Source organism: Poecile atricapillus, chromosome 4, assembly GCF_030490865.1.
Source record: "Poecile atricapillus isolate bPoeAtr1 chromosome 4, bPoeAtr1.hap1, whole genome shotgun sequence".
Taxonomy (NCBI): Eukaryota; Metazoa; Chordata; class Aves; order Passeriformes; family Paridae; genus Poecile; species Poecile atricapillus.
Genome location: NC_081252.1, coordinates 26687324 through 26710009, shown reverse-complemented (window position 1 = coordinate 26710009; position 22686 = coordinate 26687324). Strand labels below are relative to the sequence as shown.

The window sequence follows — 22686 nt, the reverse complement described above, 5'->3', positions numbered from 1 at the left end:
CAATTGTTTGTGCAGGTTAAGCTCTGTAATTTCTCAGTGTGTGTGAAGAAATCTTAGAGTGACTTTTGTACACAAGGTGTGCCAGTACCTTCCCTCTCTAGTACTCAGTTCTGGCCTGTGTTGATTAAGTCCTCTATGAATCTGGCACTGTGTGGCTAACATGGCTAAGTGTTGGTTGAATTCATGTTTACTAATTTTTGTACATTCTGCAGTTAAATTAATTTCAATGCTTGATTTGCTTCTCTAAACCTGGAGGAAGAATGGTAAGTAACAGGATGTGGAACCTTGCACTGTTTTGAGTCTTTTGCAAGAAGGTCACAGGTCACTACAAACTGAAAGTACTGTATGCAGCCAAAGTCTACAGTCCAATTTTGCAGCTTCCTAAAGCTTTCTCTCCTAACTGGATTCACACTCAGCAGATAAGTCAGGGGCAGCACGAGTTGTGAGAATTAATTACTTCTTCAACCATGGTAGAGATAGTTCATGAAGACAACACATCAGGTATTTCAGAGAGAACTGCTACATCTAGAAAGAGAGAATGGCTATTCCAGTGCTTTTAAAAATGTGATTGGTTTGTTGTGTTGTTTTTTATTTAAAGTTGACGTAGATGGGTTCATTATTCTAGCTCCTTAAAGGCTGTAAACCATTAGTGCTTCACTGGTCTCCAGTCCATTCTTCCTATATTCAGCAAAACACATCAATTCTTCATGTGTTCAACATGTTTTGCTAGAGACTAAGCCTGCCTTTGGCAGATTTACTCATTGAAAGATTCAATAAAGGTGTTAATTGTGCAATGTGTGATGCTCAGGGAGCAGTGTGTTCACACTGTCCGATGTACAGCCAGCAGCCAGGCAAAGTTCCCCCAAACTGGCAAAAGGAAGTAGCTGTACCGGTGTAGCCCTTGGAGCTTGTTTATTTGAAAATCCAGGGCTTGTTAGACTGGACAGAATATTTATTGTACTCTTGGCTCTACTGTTCCTCAGGTCTGAGCTTGTAGGCCTGTGGTATTGTGTAGGCTTATCAGCTCACCCACAGGTTTCTCTCCAGAGAGCAGCATAGCAGTGTGTGAACGTAACTTTAATCACATGATAACTTTGGAACAGCTTACACATTTGGAATGGTATTTTTAAAAAAATGACAAAAATCCCCAACCTAACAAAAAAAAACCAGTTTCAATGAAAACAGTGGGAGTCTCAGATTTTGTTTTGAAAGCTAGAGGGAAACTGGCAGCAATGGTGCGTGTTACTAATGCTGAGATTTTCATTCTGAAATTTAAGAAGCTCTTCTTTTTTTGTTCTAGTGGCAATGCTGTGGGGCTTTCGGAGCCGATGACTGGAACCTTAATATTTACTTCAATTGTACAGATTCCAACGCGAGTCGAGAGCGCTGTGGTGTGCCATTCTCTTGCTGTACTAAAGACCCTGCTGTAAGTGACAGTCTAGAGGGTAGGATGGGTCTGCTGTTCCAATTGTAAATAACTCTTCAAGATTTTCCTTTTTTATTTCTGGAAATTTAGCCTAATTCTTAACTTCTCACTGACCTGTATTTTTTTTTGTTCTTGCAGCTTAGCTTAACCACTAACTTCTGCAGTCAGCAAAACTCAAAAGATAACTTAAGTCTTCACTGTTTGTGGCTTTTATTAGAAAGAGAGAACTATGGGCTTGGCCGAACATGCATATTAATTTTAGCAAGTATAAAATGAGAAGCACTTAAAGAGTTGAAGGATGTGAGCTTTCAGTTGAAATTCATCAGAACCTGAACCCTTAAGATCAGACACTTTAAAGGAGGTATTATTCATTATTTAATGCAGTGTCCTGAGGCTGCAGCCAGTTTGACCTAGTTTGTGCCAGGTAAAGTAATGAATGACAGTCTGCGCCTTGAGGAACTGACATGTTTGCATTAGAATCTTGAGTTGGGTATGGGTATCTTTTACATACTCATTTTTTTACCTTCAAAATTACTGCCTGTCCTACAGTCACCTGAAATCAGACTTGAAAGGTCAGAAATTGTTTGTGGGAGCAGCTTTTTTGGTAAATTTTCATGCCTTTAAAAATATTTATAGTTCTGGATCATCAAGTGGAAAGTGTTGGAGCCATGCATTGCTAATATGGATATAATAAAGAAGAGTAAAGTGAAAATATGGATATAATAAAGAAGAGTAAAGTGAAAAGTGTAGGGACTCTACACTTTGCTTTTCACTTTACACTTTACTGATAGTGAAAGGCTTGGAACAGAGATGGGTGTGTGCATGGAAGCTGTTATGTGCCTACATACATTTGTATACATTTGACTTCATACAGCTTGAAAGAACCTGGCTTTGAGTGCTTGTATTATCTAGCAATTCAGCTGTGGCTTTTTTTCCACCTGGGATGACTTATAGTTCCTTGAATATATTAGTCTAGCACAGACTGAAGTTAGGCAAGTTGCCAAAAGGCACCTCAGGTGCTTCCTGCCTGACTAATGCAATGCAGTCAGTGCTCCTGGCATCCAGTTGCTGCTGCTCTTCCCCTCTCCTGATAAGGCACGACCACTTGCACGGGCTGGTTCTGGTTCCTCTGTAGTGAAAGTGTCTTCACAGTAGTTTGAACTTGTCTCACAAACATAGCTGAAAATGTTTTAATGGGATATTAAAACAAAATGTAGGTTAGGCTCATGCATTACCTTATGCTTAGGATTCCCTCTGCTGTTTGCCTATCTACCCACCCACCTACACAGAGGTCATCACAACCCAGTTTTAAAAATATAGTTGTTATAAAACCAAACCAGTGACAGCAGTACAAGATAATCCTATAAATACATAATCCATCCTAAAGTTCTCTCTTTCTCTCTGTTGTGTAAATGGCTATGTAGTTTGTTAGGGTGTGATGCAGCAAGCAGAAATTTACAGATAAATCTCATTCACTGTAAGGAAACAACAACCTTAACGGCCTTTAAAAACTGAAAGCATTAGAAGTCCTGCATACATGTAAAATAATTGTGACCAAGCTGTGATTGGTTCAGTTACAGTGATAAACACAGGTTTATTCTGTGGGAAAGCAAATTTGTCCTTTTTAGAATTAGGTTTCAGTGTTGGACTGATGCAAACAGTTATGTGGATGCCTTATTGTTTTCAGTTTAGCTTGAATCAGGAACTGGTAAGTTTAAGGCAGGCTAAAATAAGTTTCTTGAAACAAATTTTGATTACTGTAGTTCATTTTGATGTAGTTAAGGAGGTTGAAGTGTTCCAAATACCTGTACAGGCAAGCCTAGAAAACTTTTTTATATCCATTGCATTTTTTGTACCTTCTTTTGGTTAACAAATTCTAAGGCTAAAAAGGCAGAAGACATTAATGATGAAGCAAGTAGGCATTTAGTACAAGGAAGAAAACTTAAAATCCCTCTGTCAGAATCTTAGGTACTTTTACATCCTTTCCTTGTAGTCTGTGGCACTTAGATCCTGGAACAGAAGCATTCATCTCATTGGGAGATACAAGTTACTTGAATTTTGAATGTCCATTAGGGGAATCCACTTTGGGCAGCTGACAGAATGTGACTTGTTGGACTTCCTGCAAAGTGAGGAAACAGAGGAGCTTTCTATGCTGATAGGAGATACTGTTTTCCCTATGACTGCTTTTTAAAATCCATTTCACTGCTTGCCTTTCTCACTTCCCACAGTTTGATTAAATTGTGGTGTTTGGTACATGTAGATAAGATTGGCTGATTTTCTCACTTTCTTGAGTAGTCCTTCTTCTGCTTACTGTCTTTATATGATAAGCCAGTAACTTAATATTTTGCTGCCATTGTGGCTGATGCCAAAAGTTTCATGCTTCTTTTTATTACCATGAAATAAAGTAAAAATAGAGCTTCAGCTGCCAATGACAAGCACTTGTTCACTAGAGAAAGTCTGCCAGAGCCTATTTTATTACCTGTGCTTTGGGAGTACTAAAGGAAAGGGAGTAGGAAAAAACCCTCCTTTCCCATTGGTATCAAGCTCCTATAAGAAAGAACAGGAGTAAGAACAGATTACCCCATCTATTCTTTTTTCTTTCAGGTTTTTTGAAAGGAACTGTACATAGTTCTAGAGACATTCTCAGAAAGAGCTTGCAGCTTCTGCAACCAAACTGCCCCATGTCACTTCTTCATTCTGCACAGACTGAACCGTGAAAATGGCAACAGTACTCTTAGCATACTTTTTAGTACAGACAAAACCTTTTCAGCAGAATGTTCTTTCATTTACCACAGATGTTCCCCAGTCCCTTTACTTTACTAAATGCTTGCATCTGGAACATGGAGGGCTGGTTTTCCCAGTTTGCTGACTTGAGAGATAAAAATTTTTTTGACCACGTACTCTTTTTTGCTGCAAATAATTAATAGCACAGAGAGAAGGAGGAAGGATTTTTTTATTAAAGCAATATGCTAACCAAAGTTTGGGTTATTGTTTTATTGCATACAGGATCAACTCCAGGATGCTGGGAGAAGGTATTTGGGAGACATTTTACTGATTGCCTCTCTTCTCTCTCTCCTCTAGGAAGATGTTATTAATACTCAGTGTGGCTACGATGCAAGGCAAAAACCAGTAAGCTGCCTTTTTTTTTTTTTTTCCCCTTCTTAATATGGTATGTTAAGGATCTGAATCCCTATTGGAAGAGGATATTATTTTACTGATGGTGTAGTTGAATGTAATTATCTGTTTTCTTCCCTCTTCTCCTTGGCAGGAAGTTGATCAGCAGATTGTTATCTACACTAAAGGCTGTGTCCCTCAGTTTGAGAAATGGTTGCAGGACAACCTTACCATAGTTGCTGGTATATTCATTGGGATAGCATTACTGCAGGTAAACATCACGTTCCCTGGAATGAGTTGCACAGAGGAATAATTGATAAAGTGAATATATGAGGGGGGAAACTGTATATGAGAATAGTAAATGCAGTGCCAGTTGTCTGTTTGTGGGTTTTAGCAGTGAGAACTAAGTGTATGAGACTTTGTTTTAAGGAATATTTAATTTTTATCTACAGGGATGCATTTTTTTCTTTTCAACTCTCAGCAGATTGAAACTAACACTGTTAGATAAAGCTTATGTAGAGACTTTCAAGCCTGTACAGACCTGCTGTTTCCAGTGGTGCTTAAATGAACAGTGGAGAGCCTTTATGGTTGCTTTGAAACAAGACTAGAACAGTTAATTAACTGGAACCCGGTGCCACCATAAAATTACTGGGGTTACAGGAGTTCTGCAATATTCTTACTTCCAAAACTTAGTGTTAATTTAATTTCTACCTCTGTTGTTTATTTAATATCTAAGCTCTTTATAATCAAAGGAGTTTGCCTGTGTGAAAAGAGTTGTCCAATGCTCCAAATGAATAAATTATTGTCTCTTCCAGATATTTGGGATATGCTTAGCCCAGAATTTGGTTAGTGACATTGAGGCTGTCAGAGCCAGCTGGTAAAACTGCTGAAGTAACCACAACAAGACACTGGACAACCGAAACCCTCTGAAACCTCCAGTGTGTCACTCCGACACCAAGCTGTATGGACATGGGTGACAGGGAAGCCTTCTCTCCTGAGCAGTCTCAAGTCTAAGTTCCTGATATTGCAGTGAACTTGTGTTTCTTTGGGGTGGGGGAGAGAAGAGTGGGCTATTGAAAATCTGCTGCTCACTGACAATTTTTTCTTTTAAACCACCACTTTGAAAGCTGTTGAGCCGTGAATCTCTACTGTATTCTTGATTTTGAGTAACAAGTGGACACTTTTTTAAATTGGTGTGTTCAGTGAGACAGAGTTGCGTTGTTGTAGTCTGTGGATATGCTGTTTATTCTTCATGTCATGAGCTCTTTGATAGCTGCCAAATATTCCTGAGATGGTCGATCTCCTCACCACTCTGTAAAGGAACAATCCTCTTGTTTTCACAGCTAAACATAGCTACAGGCCTAAACCCATGAAGCAGGAAGCAACTTTCTATGCATCTATTGTACAGTAAAAGAAATTGTTTTTAAAACAAGGGAATTTTTTTTATGCAAGCTTCCAACTATCTCCCTATAGTACATTGAGGTTGGAATCAGCAGAAGGGAGAATTGCTTAATTTTGTCAAGATCTTTCTTCCTTCTCCACCCTTGCGTGAAGGGAAAGGAGTTTTATATTTGACAAAAAGGGTTGCTGCCATACCTTTGGATATCAGTCTCTTAAGGCAAGGATGGGATATGACTGTATAAATGTATGAAAGCAGTGTAGATGTTGGGTCCAAGTGAAGAATAATATTCAAAGAATTAATTATATATTAACTTAAAAAAAGTCAAAACTTATGTATCTGATATGGCAAAATCTTTTGTTTCTCTGAAATTTAGTGTAACCTAATGTATTTAGGGATCTCACTAATATTAATGCTTTGACATACTTGTGCGAAGCTTGTTTCTTTGGTCTGTTCCTAGTTGGGGCTTTGATCTTTCTTTTTTTTCCCTTCTTTTCTTTAATTCTTTTTACCTGCATGAGCTGTGGAATAAGAATCTGTGACACTCCAGTGCTTTAAATATGTGCATATGTTTTAATTCAGTCTAATCCAAACTTATTTATTGATAAATGCATGTGATTATGGAAAGATCATATCCCATTCTCTTGGAAGTTGGAGAGAACAGTTTTTGCCAGAGTAAATGCTTACCTCCAGTGACCTAATCCATGCTATGGAGATGTCTCCCTTTCTTGTTCTAAAGGCAACAAGAGCTTTCTTGAAGCAACAGAGTAAAAGTCTTTAAATAGAAGCATTTATTAGGATCAGTTAAGACAGACCCTTTTGAATTGGACACAAGAAAGCAGAATGCAGAAAAAAAGCACAAACAGTAGAAGAAGACTTCAATCAGGCTCCATCCAGCTTAGTGCTTTTGATTTGTTCTTCTTCGCTAATAATAGAAAACCTAAAGACCCGACCATGGCTTGGTTAATTTATTGCACTTTGTATAAATTTACCATATTTTATGACCCTTCTCAGTATCTCCATACCAGTCCTGAAAGCTGTGGTCCTGCTTTGGTCAGACAGTGGCAAAGGGTGTATAGCACCTCAGTAAGGACGTAACATCTTTCTGAGCTGAGTTTCCTGAAACAGGAGGTATATGGAGTAGAAGAGAGAAACACATTGCTTTCAAAGCTCTCCTGTTTTGGGGGATGGATAGAAGGCTGATCTGATGACTTGTCAAGGCCCTTTCTGGTCCTGTGACTCTTAAACAAATGAACATATGTACCCTTGCACATTATGCCTTTCTGTGCTTTAGTTGGCCGTGGTTTTTCTCCCCTCTGGAGGCTGGTGATGGGTACGCCAGTGCTTCACAGATGCCTCAGACAGACCCGTTGTCCTCCCATCTTTGAGCATTACCTCATCCTCTTCTGGTTAACTCCCACTGACTGGCTCTGAATCAGGCAGCCTCCATATCCTTTGGTATCTGCTGTTAAAGGCTAGCCATGACTCAGAGTATTTTTAAAGCCTTTCAAAGTAATTATAACTCATTGTCCTTAATAAAGTTGGTTCCACCTCAGCACAGTGTTATGTTTTTCTTAGCCACTCCTTGACTTGAGGAGTTACTGGTTGTTTTCCCCTAGAGGGACATACCATTTTGCATGATAGTAGCAGGATAGACAGATCATCAGCACTGGTGTTGCTGCACCAAGACAAAATGGTGCAGGGAGGAATCAGGGGAGTGGGGTTGAGGAAATAACCCCTCCACCAAAGAGCCTTGATGGTGATCCTAGGCTTTGGTTTGGAGGGAAAACAAAAAGCCTAATTACAGAAACATTCCTTGTTGCCACTGATTTTGAATACTGCTGTTGCTGCTCTGAGCTTCTGAAGATAGCTTCATTCTTCTACTTGAATCTCTGCAGTTGTACTGTATTGGCCTTCTGTCTTGTTATGCTGTTCTCTGAGTTCCAGTCTGCTGGCTGTGCTGTTGGCAGTGTCAGACTGATAGGAGGGTAAATGCTCCAAGCTGAGCAATTCTTGTTCTCACAACTTGCACGTCTACACACAAATGTGCAACACTTCTGAATCCCGGAATGACTGACTGTTCTTAAAAAAACCACTAAATAACTTACTTTTCTAGAGCTTGTCTTTTTTGCTACATTGTTGATCCTTCTCCCTCCCTTGTTCCCAAGAGATACTTATTTACTCATTTTTGCATTGTTTTGATGGATGTGCACTGAATGTTTAGGATTAGCTGTCTGTTACACATTTAAATCCCACTTTTTTTGTCTACAGATCAGGTAAGATGTCCTAGAAATGTCCCATCAACAGCTACTCAGCAGCTTAGGTGTGTCCAGTTTGGAAAGCTTGTGGGAGGCCTTGGAAATCAATGTATTATTGTCAGAGCCTGCCAAATATAAGCAAAGTTTCTCCCAGGAAACTTAGAAAAGTTCACATGAGCTGCAACTAAAGCACAACTGCTGGCTACGTGGGCTTAGTGTCTAAAGCAATAAGATGTGGTAGGCTCTAGGATTCCATGGCAATTTCTAGCCTGCCTGATGTGGTGGTGGGGTAGATGTGAGTTCAGAGATCAGTCTTATTATCTTTAATGTGCAGTAGTTGTTCAGAAATTTGTTGTTTACTGAGTAGTGGCATTACTAACGAGGACTCTGGTAGCTCAGCAGCAGCACTGGCTTTAAAGCTATTTCCATATATCCCAGTGAGCCCTGCCAGAGGGCATCACAGTCCTTGCTCCTCTGCTTTCTAAATACCCTCTGTATTCACAGGCCTTTCTGTTGTTTGGGTTTTGTTTTTTTTTTTTAATTTTTATTAATAGCCTAATGGACAAATGTTTGATTCATCTCTTTGTGTCTGTTTTGGTAGCAGTAGGATCTCTTTGCTTAAAATCCATAATTTTGATTGTGCCCCTTAGAGTTTGAAGCTGTGGGGGTGCTTGCTCAAGTGTACTCTGTCCCGAAAGCCTTCTTCTCTCCCCTTTGAGAGAGATGCTCATTGTAGTTCTGGTGTGTAAATAGTGTTTGAAATGTAAATAGTAGCATGCAGATTAAATGATTCTTGCACATGACTGCTTTTCCCCCTGAAAGTGTTTATTATGGAGATGAGAGGTGTCCACCAGGGGAGTTTGCTGGTGAATTCTAAGTGGCTGTCTGCGCTGTCCCTCGCCCTGATGGAGCAGCAGGAGCGCCTCAGCTGCCCATGCTCACGTGTCTACCCAGTGACTGGGTGGCTCCACCTGAGGAAGGTGAAGCCCTGGCCATCTCTTTGGGCCCTGGTTAGTGGCGGGGCCTCCCTTGCCTTTTCCCTTTGCTGCTTGGCGTTAGAACAGCATTAGACTATAAAGTGGAGAGTAGGTGGCAGAACCTCCTACCAGTTATGGGAGGTTGCCATCACTTGTGGCAGGACTAAACATGGTGCTATAAGAACTGTCCTGGACATCAATCTGTGTTTTCACTACTTTAGAGATGCCCTTGTTAAAATTGGTCTTGATTAATATGGTTGGTTATGAGAGAAACTATTGGCTGAATTTTTGATTCTGTTTCCCTTCTTGTTTATGTATTTTGGGTGCATTGAAATAGCAGTTCTGCAAATACCTAGGAAGGACAGTAGACCTCAAAAGGCGTCATGCACTGCTGAATGTTCCAGTTCCTACCATTTTTGTTTTTTCTCTGCATCTTTTTCAGATACCTGTAACAGGTGATGAAACTGTGTAAAACAAATGAACTAATACTACCCCAATCCATTAGGTACCAAATTTGCCCCTTGAAAAAAAGAAAAAAAATCTGTCACCCTTAACATGCAGTATACGAAGAAGTGTTGTACTACTAGCGTGCAAGAGGCAGCACTGCTAGCTGTCTTTTGTGTTTTGGCAATTTAAGTGTGTTAATAAAAAGCTCCATCTATATGTGTGTTCATGTTCACGCTCTGTATGTAATAGAGATGGACCTTGAGCTCTGGGGAGATTGGGATGTGGGTTTGTGACTCAGAGCCGTTTCTGATACTTCTATTCCAGATAAGTTCCAGCTGAGTCTTTCTCTCATTCATCTGAAGGTGTACAGCAAGGTGTCAATATTTACCCTTTGTGTATCATTCCTTTTTATACGAATGTATTCTCTTGTGTTCCTTTTTTATCAGTTGTAAAATTGATTGTAAAAGACAACTACACTTACCGATTGAAAGTATTGCTATAACAGAACTGCATGCCCAGTAGAGTTTGACTTGAGCTTTAGTTTTCTGATTTCAGACTGGTTCCCTTCAGTCTAGGAGAAAAGCATAGATGAGGTGCATAATGTATTACTTGTCATCTTTAGCATTAGACTGTGGTATTGTATCACATGCTGATCTCAATGGATGTAACTGGAGTCTACTTAGGAAGTTAATGCAACTTCCTGGTAATTCATTTTAAGCTATTGAAAATGGTCTTGGTCATGCTACTTGTGTTTTTGGGTTTTTGTTTTTTAATAGAGGCATTTTTTAGGAATGTTTTAATACACTTATGATGGACAATACAATAGTTTTAATAGTCGTGCAGTATTCTGTATTTACTTGAAGTAAATCATTTTATATGCAATTTGTTAGATAATTACAATTTTATAAATAAAATTGTGTGAAATATGATGTTGCGAATGTGTATGTACTCTTGATGTAGCACTTAATATTAACAGGAGAAAGATACATTAATGGAAAGCTCCTCCAGGAAAAGATCCCTACCTCCTTTTCTCCAAACCAGCAGGGAAAATAAATCCCCATCTCTCATATGTGTTGTAGGATAGTGTGTTCTGATTAAATCACAAAGCATGCTCCTGCCGCCAGTGGCTGCCCTTAGGTTAATAATAAGCTAAGACATGAAGAGCATGCCCCCACATGAAAAGATCCTTTATTTGCTGTCAGCTGTTGTTGAAGTCTCTGCCTAATGAACATGCTCTGCTTCTTTCCAACAGGTTGCTGATGTTCCTCAGGCTGCAGTGGCTGTGCTCTCCCCAGAATTATTCTGGTGACCCTGGTGTGTTGAGAAGCTGCTACTTTACATTACTTAGGCAAATGAAATTCCCACCTCCCTTTTTAAAAGTTTAAATAAGTGCAACATGTCCTTAAACAGAAGTAGTGAGAACTGGCTTACATTATTGTGCAGGTAAAAATGGGTAATGATGTCTTGTGCTACTTTGGATAGAGGAGGACACAGACTTTGTTTTTGAAGTATTTCAAAGCCTCTAGGTTTTGTACACAAAATAGTACTGTGATCAATTTAAAAGCATATCTATATCTAGACTGAAGTCTAATGCCTTTTGCTTATTTCAGGCATATGACATTTATCTGTATATATGGAAATGATTTGACAAAATAAGGGTTTAAATTGGGGACACACAGAGGTATGACCAAAAGTTGACAAAAGAGAAGAAAAGCCAAGGACATTGCCTAATAGATGTGACAGACTTGGATAGGCATTTTCATGATGGAGATGGAGACTAGGAGTGGCTACCTGCTATCTGTCAAACTCTTAACAGACTTGTACACTGATTCTTGAAGTTGAGGCTAGTTACCATTTTGAAACAAATGACATTTTCCAACGGGTGCTGTCGATGCAAGGCCAGTATTGTTGGGGTTTGTGCCTTACCTAGAGTGAAGGTTCTCCTTGTAAATAAGGACACTGAAATGTAAAAACACTTGTGTTCACTTTCCTGACAATGCTGTGCTGGGCCTTGCAAAGTCTGTAGATGATGAATGTGACACTCGAGGGAGGTGCTGCCTGCCCTGTGGTGTGGCTGTAGGGATCGTTCTGGCTTGGCTTTGGTGGCACTAAGACAAAGACAAGGCCCTATGTCTGGCATTGCCATCATAGAAACAGTCTGAGCAGCATATGTCAAGCTTTGCTTACATGTAATCTAGCTAGTAAACATCTAATTGGAATTACTGTCAGCGGTCCCACTTCACTTGACTTCAGTGCAGTGAGTAGTGAAATGCATGTGATAGTAATGTCCTTAGCTCCCATTTATTTTTAAAGGTGCTCAGAGAAATTATTTACCAGCTACACAGAAGTGACCTGCAGGCTGCAGCATGCCTCAGGACAGCACAGCATTTCTGTGGCTAGACAGTCTTTTCAATTACCTCCTTCTACTGTGACACACACCCATCTTTGCCCTTACGTGTGCTTTCCTTCCTTGGCTCAGCACAGATTTTATCCAGGAATGTAAGTAATTTGATATTCCGTCCAGGGAAACCATGTGAAAGTAGGGTATCACCCATTGGACTTGCTTGCTGTGACAGTAGTATTCCTCATAAACATTTGGTGGTGAGAATAGAGCTAGTGCTTAACCACAGCTGTTTGGTTAGACAACCAAATGGGAATTCTGTCAATATCACAACCAGTTTGTGTGAGCACTTGCAGTTTATAGCAACTGCATTGGTCAAATGCAGTCATGAGGACATGAGGATCAGTCAAAAATACTAGTATCTTTCTAGAATCAGGCGGGTTGTTGTAACTGCCATTTCACATGTTATTTTGGGTTCTGTTTAAGTCAATAGAAAGAGTTTCTGTGCCTGAGAAAACTTGGGCTTGTGAGGGCCTGTGAGCTGTGATCGTAAACATGCTGGTTATGTTCAGCAGAAGTGCAGAGTTTCTGTGTTATTTGGAGCCTGATGTCACGAGTTCCTGGTCCATGTTGACACCTCTGCACTCTCAGTGGCTTTATTGCACTAGTACTAGCAAATGTCTTTTTGTGTGTTTTGTTCTGTTGGTTTTGTTTTTGTTTTTTTTTTTTTGCTGTTGTGCAGTTTGGTATTGGTGGCTTTTTCTGCATGTTTCTGGCACTCGATTAAATAGATGTGAAATCTCTTCAGAGTGAAAACTCCTGTAGCATCTGCTGTGTTTTGGTATAATCTGAGAGCTTAAGCTGACTATTGAAGTCAAGTTTCTTTTCATACTCAGCTTGTGTAAACAATCCCTTTACCCTCATAACTGGCATCACAGTATCTGAGGGATAGGCAGTGGTCTCATGGAGCTGGGGAGTGAATTTGTGAAGGGCAAAAGCAATGGTCTGCAATTACCTGGCATGGGATCTCATAGGTGTTTGGACTTTGGGTTTGCTGCCTCTGCTGGTAAGAAAAGGAACTTGAAACTTCTGAGGCTGCCACTTCAGCACTAAGAATGCTGAATTCACTTTAAAATGTTACAGATCTTATGACTTTCATACATGGGGGGCTTGATCAAGCTAGACAATGGTATCACACAGTTCAAAATAGCATCTGCTGGCTTGCTGGAAACCATTATCCCAACTAGCTCCTTGTTTTGCCAAAGGGCTGTCTGCTGGTTTGCTAGCTGGCATGTTATAGATCTGTGAAAGAGCAGTTGTGAGATAGGATGCTGAGACTGGCAGTTTTCCATCCCTCTTACCTAGGAAAGGAGAAAAAGGAAGTCTCTTGCATCTTGCATTTCTCACCTGATGGGCTTCTGTTGAACAGCTGCTGCAAGATAGACCTTTAAAAATCCATCTATAAAAACCCCTGATAAATAAACAAGCAATCCCAAGCAAGCCCAGGAGCACTTATACGCACATGGCTTTATAGGGTAAGGATTGTATCATGCACTGCTGCGAAAATGCATGATTGCTGCTAAAATGCATGATTGTTACACCACACAGTGCCTCTGTGTGAGCACACACAGTGGAAGTGGTTGGAATAGCTTCCTTTGTATCTGCTCAGCCGAAAGGCAGCAATTGCATTGGGCCAGAGCCAGGAACAAAAAGAACTCACCAGTGCATGGTGGCGCAGTCGTGGCTTCTGCGTGGGATTAGAAAAAAAGGACAAACCACAGGATAAAGTGAGAGCACTGAAATTTTTATTTGTTACCTCTAGGTACCACGAATTTGACATTAATAGGCAAGACCAGTGAATGAGCAGCAGTACATTGCATTCAAACCTGAATCTCCAAAGCACCAGAAATTGAGCTAGATTTACTTCTTAATCCTATAGTCAGCACACTAGTCTGGACTTGCTGCATCTTGTACTGTCCCTAATTTAGTAGTACATTTTTATGCAGTTAGGGGGCATGAGGAAAGAGTCAGTTGTGTAGTACCACTTCTACATCATCATAGGACTACAACATGCACATTCTACTATGTGGCCCAAGCAACAAGAATACAAGTAGAACAGTTACGGGTGGAGACAGGTTCATGTTAACACCACCTATGAATTTGTAGAAACCTTTTTGGATGGGTACCTACATCAGTTCATCAATTTGTGTGGGAACGTTACACGCATGCACAAGTGATACAGTGGAAAACATAGCAGGAGCGGCAGCAGGACGGAGGACAAAAGTGAAATCTGTGATGGGATGCACTGCAAACAAGACCTTCCTCAGCTTTCTACAGCAAGTCTCTGCTCTGTTAGCGAGGCCTGCTGGGCAACAGTTTTGTTCTCATGGCTGCGGAGTTTTGATATGACTTCTAGAAACGCCATGCTCTGCACTTCCTTTTGAAGAGGTTCTGAAAAAGGAAATAATAAAAGAAACAGTGCTTTGTATGAGACAGGCAGAAGAAAACTGTGAGAAACTTTTCTACTAAACCCTGTAAGCACAAGCACGCAGCTGTGCATATGCATAATCTGGTTATTGTTTACTTTTTTGAATTGCTTTTGAGGATGGAGAGACAACTTTTCAGGGCTTCCAGCACACAGCAACTCTATGGATTTCAGATAATGATGAGTGATGAAGCTGGCTGCATAGCAGTTAAGAATATCCACCTGGATCACCTTCTGAAACAGATGCTTAGGAAGTATTTTTACTGAAAACAGTTTCTTGGTTTGTCCTTTAAACTAGCCTGACCAAGTAAGTTGGCTGTGAGAGGCTCACTGCATCATTTGTGTGTGTCAACTTTTACTGGTTGTGTGGGTGTGTGAGATGGGTCCTTAATGGATGTGTCGCCAATTGGGCACTGTTTGCTGTCCCTTTACAGCTCAGCTCTGAAGAAATGCAAACACAACACGCAGAGCATTGCCCAGTGCTGTGCATATGGATGCAGTGTTTATGTTCTACTCAAAACTAGGAGACACTGTCTGACGAATCTGATCCTGGATTGCATGTTACTTACTTTTTGTATTGGGAGAGGTTGGAATCAACTCATAAAATTGAGCAATTTTGTAAGAGATTCAATGAGTTTTCTCAAAGCCCTGCACTCTGGACATTTCAGTTTTGATCCAAAATGACTGGTTTTGTTGAAATCCCACAACAAATACATATAATTTTACTTTCCACATGTTGCTGGGGGCCTAATCTCTGAATTTCCCAGGAGAAAACCCAACCATGTGTTTCAGACAGCTATGCTTTATGCTGCATTTACTTTTTTTTTTAAAAAAGCAAGTTTTAGCATTTGTTCCCATCCCTACCTACTTTCTTGAGATTCACATATTTTTAGTTCTCATGCAGTTTAACCCCTACCATGTAAGAGCTGGAGCCTGTCATGCTGCTGTGCACCTGGGAATGTGTATGTAGAGACTGATGTCAGTAAAGCTTTTGGGGTGTTTATGCTATGTATGCACTTCCTGCTTTCTCCTGAGATATCAACATGTTTAAGCAGGCATTTCACTGTGCTTTACCATGGCTGCTAACATCCAGTTTCATGGAGACTTGCTTACAGAAGACTGTACTAGCTAAGAATGCTCTGCTTTGGATAATTCTTCCATTTTCCATTGTCCTCATTTTTCTTTCCCTATCCATTCACTCGGTCACAAGAGGAACTTCCAGATGGAAAGATTCACATGAAAATAGATATCTGTTATCTGCTTAACAGAATATGAAGTTCAACAAGGGCAAATGCAGAATTCTTCACCTGGAAGAGTAACTTCAGGCATCAGCACAGGCTGGGGACTGATCTGGGGAAAGCAGCTCCGTGAAGAAGGACCTGGGTGTCCTGGTAGATGAAAGCTGTCAGTGAGCCAACAGTGTGTCCTTGTAGCCAAGAAGGCCATTGGTATCCTGGGGTGGGTAGGAAGAACATGGACAGCAGGTCAAGGGATCCTCTGCTCAGTCCTGATAAAGCAACAGCTGGAGTGCTTTTGTCCAGTTCTGGGCTCCTCAGTACAAGAGAGACATGGAGCTCCTGGAGTGCATCCAGTGGAGGGCAGCAAAGATGATTAAGGGATTGGAACATCTCTCAGAAGGAAAGGCTGAGGCCTGTTCAGCCTCGAGAAGAGACACCAGAGAGGGGAACTCAATGTTTACAAACACCTGAGGGAGGGTGTCAAGGGGATGGAGCCAGGCTCTGCTCAGTGATGCCCAGCAATAGGGCAAGAGGCAACAGGCAGAAACTGATGCACAGAAAGTTCCACCTGAACATGAGGAAGAACTGCTTTACTGTGCAGGTGACTGAGCACTGCAATAGACTGCCCAGAGAGGTTCTAGAGTCTCCCTCACTGGAACTTTCTGGATGGAATTGTGTGCCATGTGATCTAGGATGGCTCTGCTTGAGCAGGGAGGTTGGACCACTGTGGTCCCTTTCACCTTGACCATTCTGTGAGCACAGAGATGCTGGCAGCATCAAGTTAAATGTGATGCCAGATACCCTGTAACAAAGCATAGTACCAACAGGAGTCACTGGAGAATTAAACTAAACCAATAATTAAACCAGTGGAACTGCTTCTAGTCTTTATCCAACTATACTGGGGTCAGTTACTTCAAAAATAACTACACCGGTCTATTTTTTTTATTCTGTAGAATAACGGAAGCACATGGCCCACGATGTAAGGATGGTAATGAAAAGAGTTTAGAGGCAGCAGAGCTCTAAGAGATGCACTTCAGTTTTTTCCCATGTAAAGAGCAATCAGCTCCTTGATCCTCCTCTCCTTGGTTAAAATAGTACCCCCCCCCCCCCAACTTAAAAGTTTATTACCAGGGTTGCTCAGTTGTTACTCTTGTGTCCTTAGTGATTTTACACAGGTCTGTTCATCACGAAGCAAGGCAGAACACTGGGTCAGTCAAATGCTGGGTCCTAACTTCACAGCTGCATAATGCAGTGACATGCTGCTGTCTGTTCTCTGGGAGCAGGGTAAGGAGCCTTACACCTAGGCAAGGCTTACAGTGCAGTGGCAGACTGAACTCTGCTGCTTGGATAACACTAAAATACCCCTCTAAGAGAAGACTGGTCTGTACTCTGGTGGACAAGAGAGACAGGTATTTGACTTTAAATAACTGTCAGTCTTGCAGGTGACAAGATTCAGGAAGGGAAAACCAACTGTCAGGCAAATTTTCTGAAGATTACTATTTTAGTTGGAAGTGATGGAAATAAAGATCAAGACAACGAGGCTGACTCTGAACCTTTGGCAAAAGGCTTCTGCTCTAAAATGCATGGATAGTCCCAAGCATGAAATGGCTCAAGAAGGCTGTGAGTAACAATTAAGTTTACATGTCTTAACATTAAAGTGAGTGCTTACTGAGAGCTGAGGCTTGTTATCAAATTTTGAGCACAATCTTTGCACACTGAGATGTGTATACTCTCTAAAATGAAGTATTTGTTCCTATAAGATGGCAGGAATACAATATTCTCTTGCCTGGATGTACAGGTCTCCAAAATTACACTTGCAGTAGGCACGGTGAACTCTGTTTAAGTAAAAAAGCATCTTTGTTTACAGAGACAGCACACATTTAACTGTGGTAACTTTTAATCTATTAATTGAATTGCCATAAACTAATCTCTAGAGAACCTTTATATGTTTCACACTTGGCAAGTTGTGCAGACTTTCCAATTTTCTGTTATTCCAGTTCTTTGTCATCTTAGTTGTCTTGTAAATGCCTAAACCTTTATGGAATGAAGTTTTTTTTTCCCTCCACAGATTCAGTCTTTCTTAAAGAACTGAATGAAAGAAATGCAGCAGCTTCTTGAAACCTTGAATGAAATTTTCCCATGACACCTTGCTTTTTTTTTTTTTTTTTTTTGTGGATTTTGTTTGTTTGCCCACACACAGGTGGGAAGTTGCAATATCAAACCACAGCCTGCTCAAACAGCCTGACCTTTAGCAGAGGGGAAGCTCAGAGAGAGATAAGAATATACAGTGTCCAGCACTGATGTGTTAGTGCACGTTGTGCCTGGTGGGTTGAGCATATGAGGGCTGTTAAGGGAAAGAGTCTTCCTACTGACATAAATGTAAAGATCCTTCCTAAAGCACCATCACACATCAATTACAGGGAATTGCAGCTAGAAATGAAAATGAAGTTCTTGTGATCTGTGTATTTACAAAGGCAGCTTGATATTGTACAGCTTTAAATGCTTTTCATTTCTTTCCTGTCAAAGTTTGAGCTAGTTGCATCCAACAGAAGCCAGGTTCAAGTTTTGCAGTTAATATCCAAAACTGAGTTAGCAGCTTCATCCCTGACACTATAGATAGACACTAGAGAGTCATAGTAAACGGAACCGTTGTGTCTATACCCATTGTGGACAGAGAACCAGTCACAGTGTGTTTGCACATGCTCTGTGTTCAGCTGTAGGAGAGAAGTATATTGCATACATAAATCTTGGGAAGCAGCCTCTCCTGAATACTCACCAGATCCTATAAGAGCACAGATCAGCACCATGGAGTTATATTTTATTTCTGGAGCACTCCTGTCGTCTGAGAGCAGTCTGTGTAGAATCTGAACAAGCTGAGCATTTTCAAGATCCTTTTCAGCAGTGACTGAAATACAAGTGAAAATTTGTAAGTCTGGAAGTGCCACTTGCTTTGATGCTTCCATGTGTTATCCCTTTCCTGAAACATGATCTCTCACCAGAGTGAAAGTGAGGCTGTGGTACATAACTCATTGGTATAAAACTCAAGCACATATTTGATGGTATGATGACAAGAATCACAGCTCTTGCTATAAAAATGCGAGGTTGTCTAACTGGTTGAAAGGACAGTCACAGAGTTTAATGATGAAATCCAGTGCAGTAAGCTGATGGAAAAGCCATGAGGTTTTCTAGCTATTTAGGCCAACACCTGGAATATTTCAGCTTTCAAGACTTCCATTGCCTGAATTTGCTTTTGGAAATTCTGAGTAAATATAGATTGTGTAGTTCTTGATTCCATGGTAGAGGGAGCTGAGGGTCCATTATAAAGCCTGTGGAAAACTTTTCAAGATCTCTATTTGAGTTACTGTCTCTGTAGCTTTCTAAGATAGATGTACTGAATTTGGGCTCAACCTTTAAATGCCTGAAGACAAGACAAAGAGATTCATGTGAATAGGAACATCTTTCCTTTTATTAAAAACAATTCCTTGATGTATTGGCAATAATTTGAAAGTTGAACAGAGCATTCCTGCAGTAAACAATGGATGAAATCAAGAACAAAAATATTTAAGGTTGCTTGTTTAGTTCCTTAGTTAATAAGTAAGCAAATAGGATAAACGAAACCTCTGTTTAGCATTTATTTTCCTGTTTGAAAACCTGAGGTACTACAAACGTAGGTCAAGACGTGTAATCATGTCTGCCTTCATATGGGAATTCTTGCACTTATTCTGGGTAATTTAATGAAGACATGTTGGGGGCGTTAACCATCTCCATGTATTCTCTAATTCTCACTTATCAGAGTGAAGTGTCCACTTACCTAGTAAGCTCTCTTAAAAGTGGATTAACATTCCAGTGTAAGAATGTGGTCAGGTCATACAGTCTCTAGTTTAAGGTATGTTTGCTTTCTGGGTTTTACCCCAAATCTGAAAGTTACGCTGGAGGGCCTTTCTAGATCATACCACCACCTACCAGAATGATGGAGCTGATCCCATGAAACCAGCACTTTCGAACTTCCTACATAACATGATGGCTTGCCTGTGTCCATGAACCACCACAGAAATACTGAAAGGCAGGTGGAAAGAGGAGGCTATTCTACATTGCATTCTCCCTCTGTGGCTTCTCTTGGGCACAGACTGGAAAGGAAACAGGTGGAGTGAACTGCTGGGATACTTACCTAACTCTAGAGCCGCTATCAATGCCAGTGCAACAAGAGCTTCATTCTGCATTATTACATGTTCGCTGGTCGCCATGGTTACTAAATGCTTGATGCCGCCGCTCTGTACAATGGTCCTAATTACATCCTAAAATAAATAACGCAGAAATGAAAAAATTCTGCATTCCATACAAACTGTATTAAATAAGGGAACTGTCAGGGATGCTGTGTTATCTTTGCATAAGGGTACTTGTCTTTAAGCACATAGAATCACTTTATACATCAATGATCAATGTACACACATGCAGGCTTCCATATTATCTGTTACTGCTCTGCAATTTTAAGGTACAGGGTGTTAAACCAAGGCAGGTAACCCCATAACTAAGTTAAGACACATATAATAAACTCTTTCCGGGTTATATGGTGTAACTCAAATTCTCACACTGTGCCATCAATCATCAAATTAGGGGTTCAAAGTATCTAACAGTCTATATACTTAGGATAAAGGAAACACACAAACATAATTATAATAAAGCTATTAAATGCTTCATCTCTCTACAAATTTTCAGAGTTTATTCAAAATGGTCAGAGAGGTGAGATCACAAATATTACACCATACTGTAACAGAAATGGTGTACTTGAAAAGCTATTGACTGGAAAATGAGCAGTGGTGTCTTACTATGGAATTTTTCTTCAAATACAAAGCAGGTATGGAAAAGGTAGGTATGGGACACCAATGTGTTGGTTTCTGTTCTAAAGCCAGCTGTTAAAACGAACTGTTGTACAGTACTGCTGCCCAGTATTGAGGAACTTAAAATGTCATTTAACTGGGTTAAATGTGTCTAAAGCAGATCAAAAATACACAGCTGGGATTCTGTTTTCAAGTCCAAAATTTGATCCAATTTACGTGACAAGAGATAAACAAAGATTTCTGGTCTCTACAGTATTTGTTAGTTAAAATTTCAAAAGTGATTGTGCATGTTTTCGCCATCTTATATCCCAAATATACTTGCAAAATGTTTGCCTGAAAAATCAGGTAGTTTGGCATGCTGAAAGGAAACTGCTTGAGGAAATGTGGACTGGGTTTTATTATTTTTCATTTCTCCTGTGAGTGCACAAAGGTTTGAAGAAGCATTTATTTCCTGACACAAGACTATGATTAAAATTCTGCATCTAGATCTTAAATTTTCATTTAAAACACATCCCTGTTTCTTACACCAGCTATAAGCCAAAACCAATAACCTGACATATGTGCTGAAAATTAATTATTTTTTCAGTCCTTGCACAGGCTTTGCAGTGGCGTTGTTTATGCAAGGAAACAGACACGATATAATCATAATCCTTAAAACTAAATATTTTTAGATAATCATACTGAAGATATTAGCAGCCCAAATTACAGCCTAATGACCCAGGAATATCACATTTAAAACCCTTTTTTCTTCTTAAATGACATAACGTATGCAAGCATTTAAGTATTTTTACTTAAAATTTTCATTTATTTTTACTTATTTCTGTACGTGAAATGATATATTTTATTATTTGTGATTTTCTGCTGGAACTCCAAGGTAGTTTTCAGACTGACACAATCTGGGAACTAAGTTCTATTTGAATTGGTGTGGAATTTTGGCTATATAAGTCTTATATAAGATAAGAACCAATCAGCATCTTTGACATCAAAATTTTTTATATAGTAGGTGAGCATCACCCTTTAAAAGGCAGTACCGAATAGATGGATAGCATCAGGTTTGGTGCTAGTGGGCTGAAATCACAGGTACCTACTCCAGTTTTTTAGAATGACTAAAACTGACCGTTGCCTTTGTTAATATTACTCCAAAGCATTTAAAATTACAAGCCAAATTCAAACGTGATGTTAAGAGCCATACAGCTGTACTCATATTCAAACCTAGAGGGCAGCAAAAGCTTAAAAAACCCCACCCTCTCAGCTGTTATCCTCTTCACGTCAAATTTCCTCTGAGTACATGCACCCCACAAAAATTAATTCACCTGTAATAATGCTGTTAATTTCTGCCTTAATATCTATTTGATGTCATCAGTCATGTCTCCATATTTAGAATTGAATTCTGTGTCCTACAGAGAATATTTATTAAGTCTCACGTCTGTGGTGGTGTTTGCCATCCATGCATCCTTACTGGGGACTGTGGGGAGGGTGGCAAAAAAAGTGAGAACCAGAAAAATGAACCCTGATCAGTTTTAGAGGCCGAACATAAAATGGAGAGTGGGCATTAGACAGAGATGATAATATTAGAAATCAGCAAAGATTTAAATCCCTGTAAAGGCTGTTGATTTTTTCTTGGAGATGCTCAGTACACATCAGGCCCCTACTATATTTTTCACTTCTTAAATGCCATGGATGAATGAAGAGGTCACTGTTACAGTCTGAGCTCTCCAAATCACACTTGCTATTTAACCTCAGTAATGCAGCCTGTGTTCGTATCAGTGAACATGCTAAAGGAAGTCTGAGCCTGAAATAGCCTGTCTCCAGAGGAGATGTGTTTGTCCTTTATAAGGCTGCTTTGTCTAATACTCAGCTGCACAAGAATGGGACTTCTTAGATTTGGGACTGCTTAGGTAAAGATATTTGATGGATGTGAACGTGATGGGAGGAGCAGATGAATTTTTCCTAATGTTATACCTTTTGCCACATACAAGCAGCTTTTCTTGGAATTTGGAATAAATTATCATTTCTAATGATCCATCTGAATCTTAAAACTCTGAAACATGCTCTATGAAGTGTAGGGAGACAGACTATTTCTGGATCTCAGTTTTATATAAATATATAGCAAGATCCTAACAACTGAGTTCACTGATTATTCTTATATAGCATCATTAAAAC

General features: G+C 40.0%; 2 protein-coding genes across 10 annotated transcripts in view; one reads left to right on the top strand and one right to left on the bottom strand.

The window, feature by feature from the left end:
- Positions 1 to 10547, top strand: part of TSPAN5 (tetraspanin 5) — an 83401-nt gene extending 72854 nt beyond the window's left edge. For 4 of the 5 annotated variants that reach the window (XM_058837599.1, XM_058837600.1, XM_058837602.1 and 1 more), the window contains 4 exons: positions 1301 to 1426; positions 4508 to 4555; positions 4695 to 4811; positions 5356 to 10547. In XM_058837599.1, coding sequence (XP_058693582.1) covers positions 1301 to 1426; positions 4508 to 4555; positions 4695 to 4811; positions 5356 to 5421 — 357 coding nt within the window. In that variant the 3' untranslated portion in view covers positions 5422 to 10547. Of the gene's footprint in view, positions 1 to 1300; positions 1427 to 1564; positions 1851 to 4507; positions 4556 to 4694; positions 4812 to 5355 lie in introns of those variants that run through there. The other variant, XR_009277542.1, reaches the window with a different exon arrangement.
- Positions 10548 to 13745: 3198 nt separating this feature from the next.
- The window catches only part of RAP1GDS1 (Rap1 GTPase-GDP dissociation stimulator 1), a 90201-nt gene continuing 81260 nt past the window's right edge, over positions 13746 to 22686 (bottom strand). For all 5 annotated transcript variants that reach the window (XM_058837590.1, XM_058837593.1, XM_058837592.1 and 2 more), the window contains 3 exons: positions 19854 to 19980; positions 18462 to 18590; positions 13746 to 14413 (listed from right to left, as the gene is read on the bottom strand). In XM_058837590.1, coding sequence (XP_058693573.1) covers positions 14286 to 14413; positions 18462 to 18590; positions 19854 to 19980 — 384 coding nt within the window. In that variant the 3' untranslated portion in view covers positions 13746 to 14285. The remainder of the gene's footprint in view (positions 14414 to 18461; positions 18591 to 19853; positions 19981 to 22686) is intronic.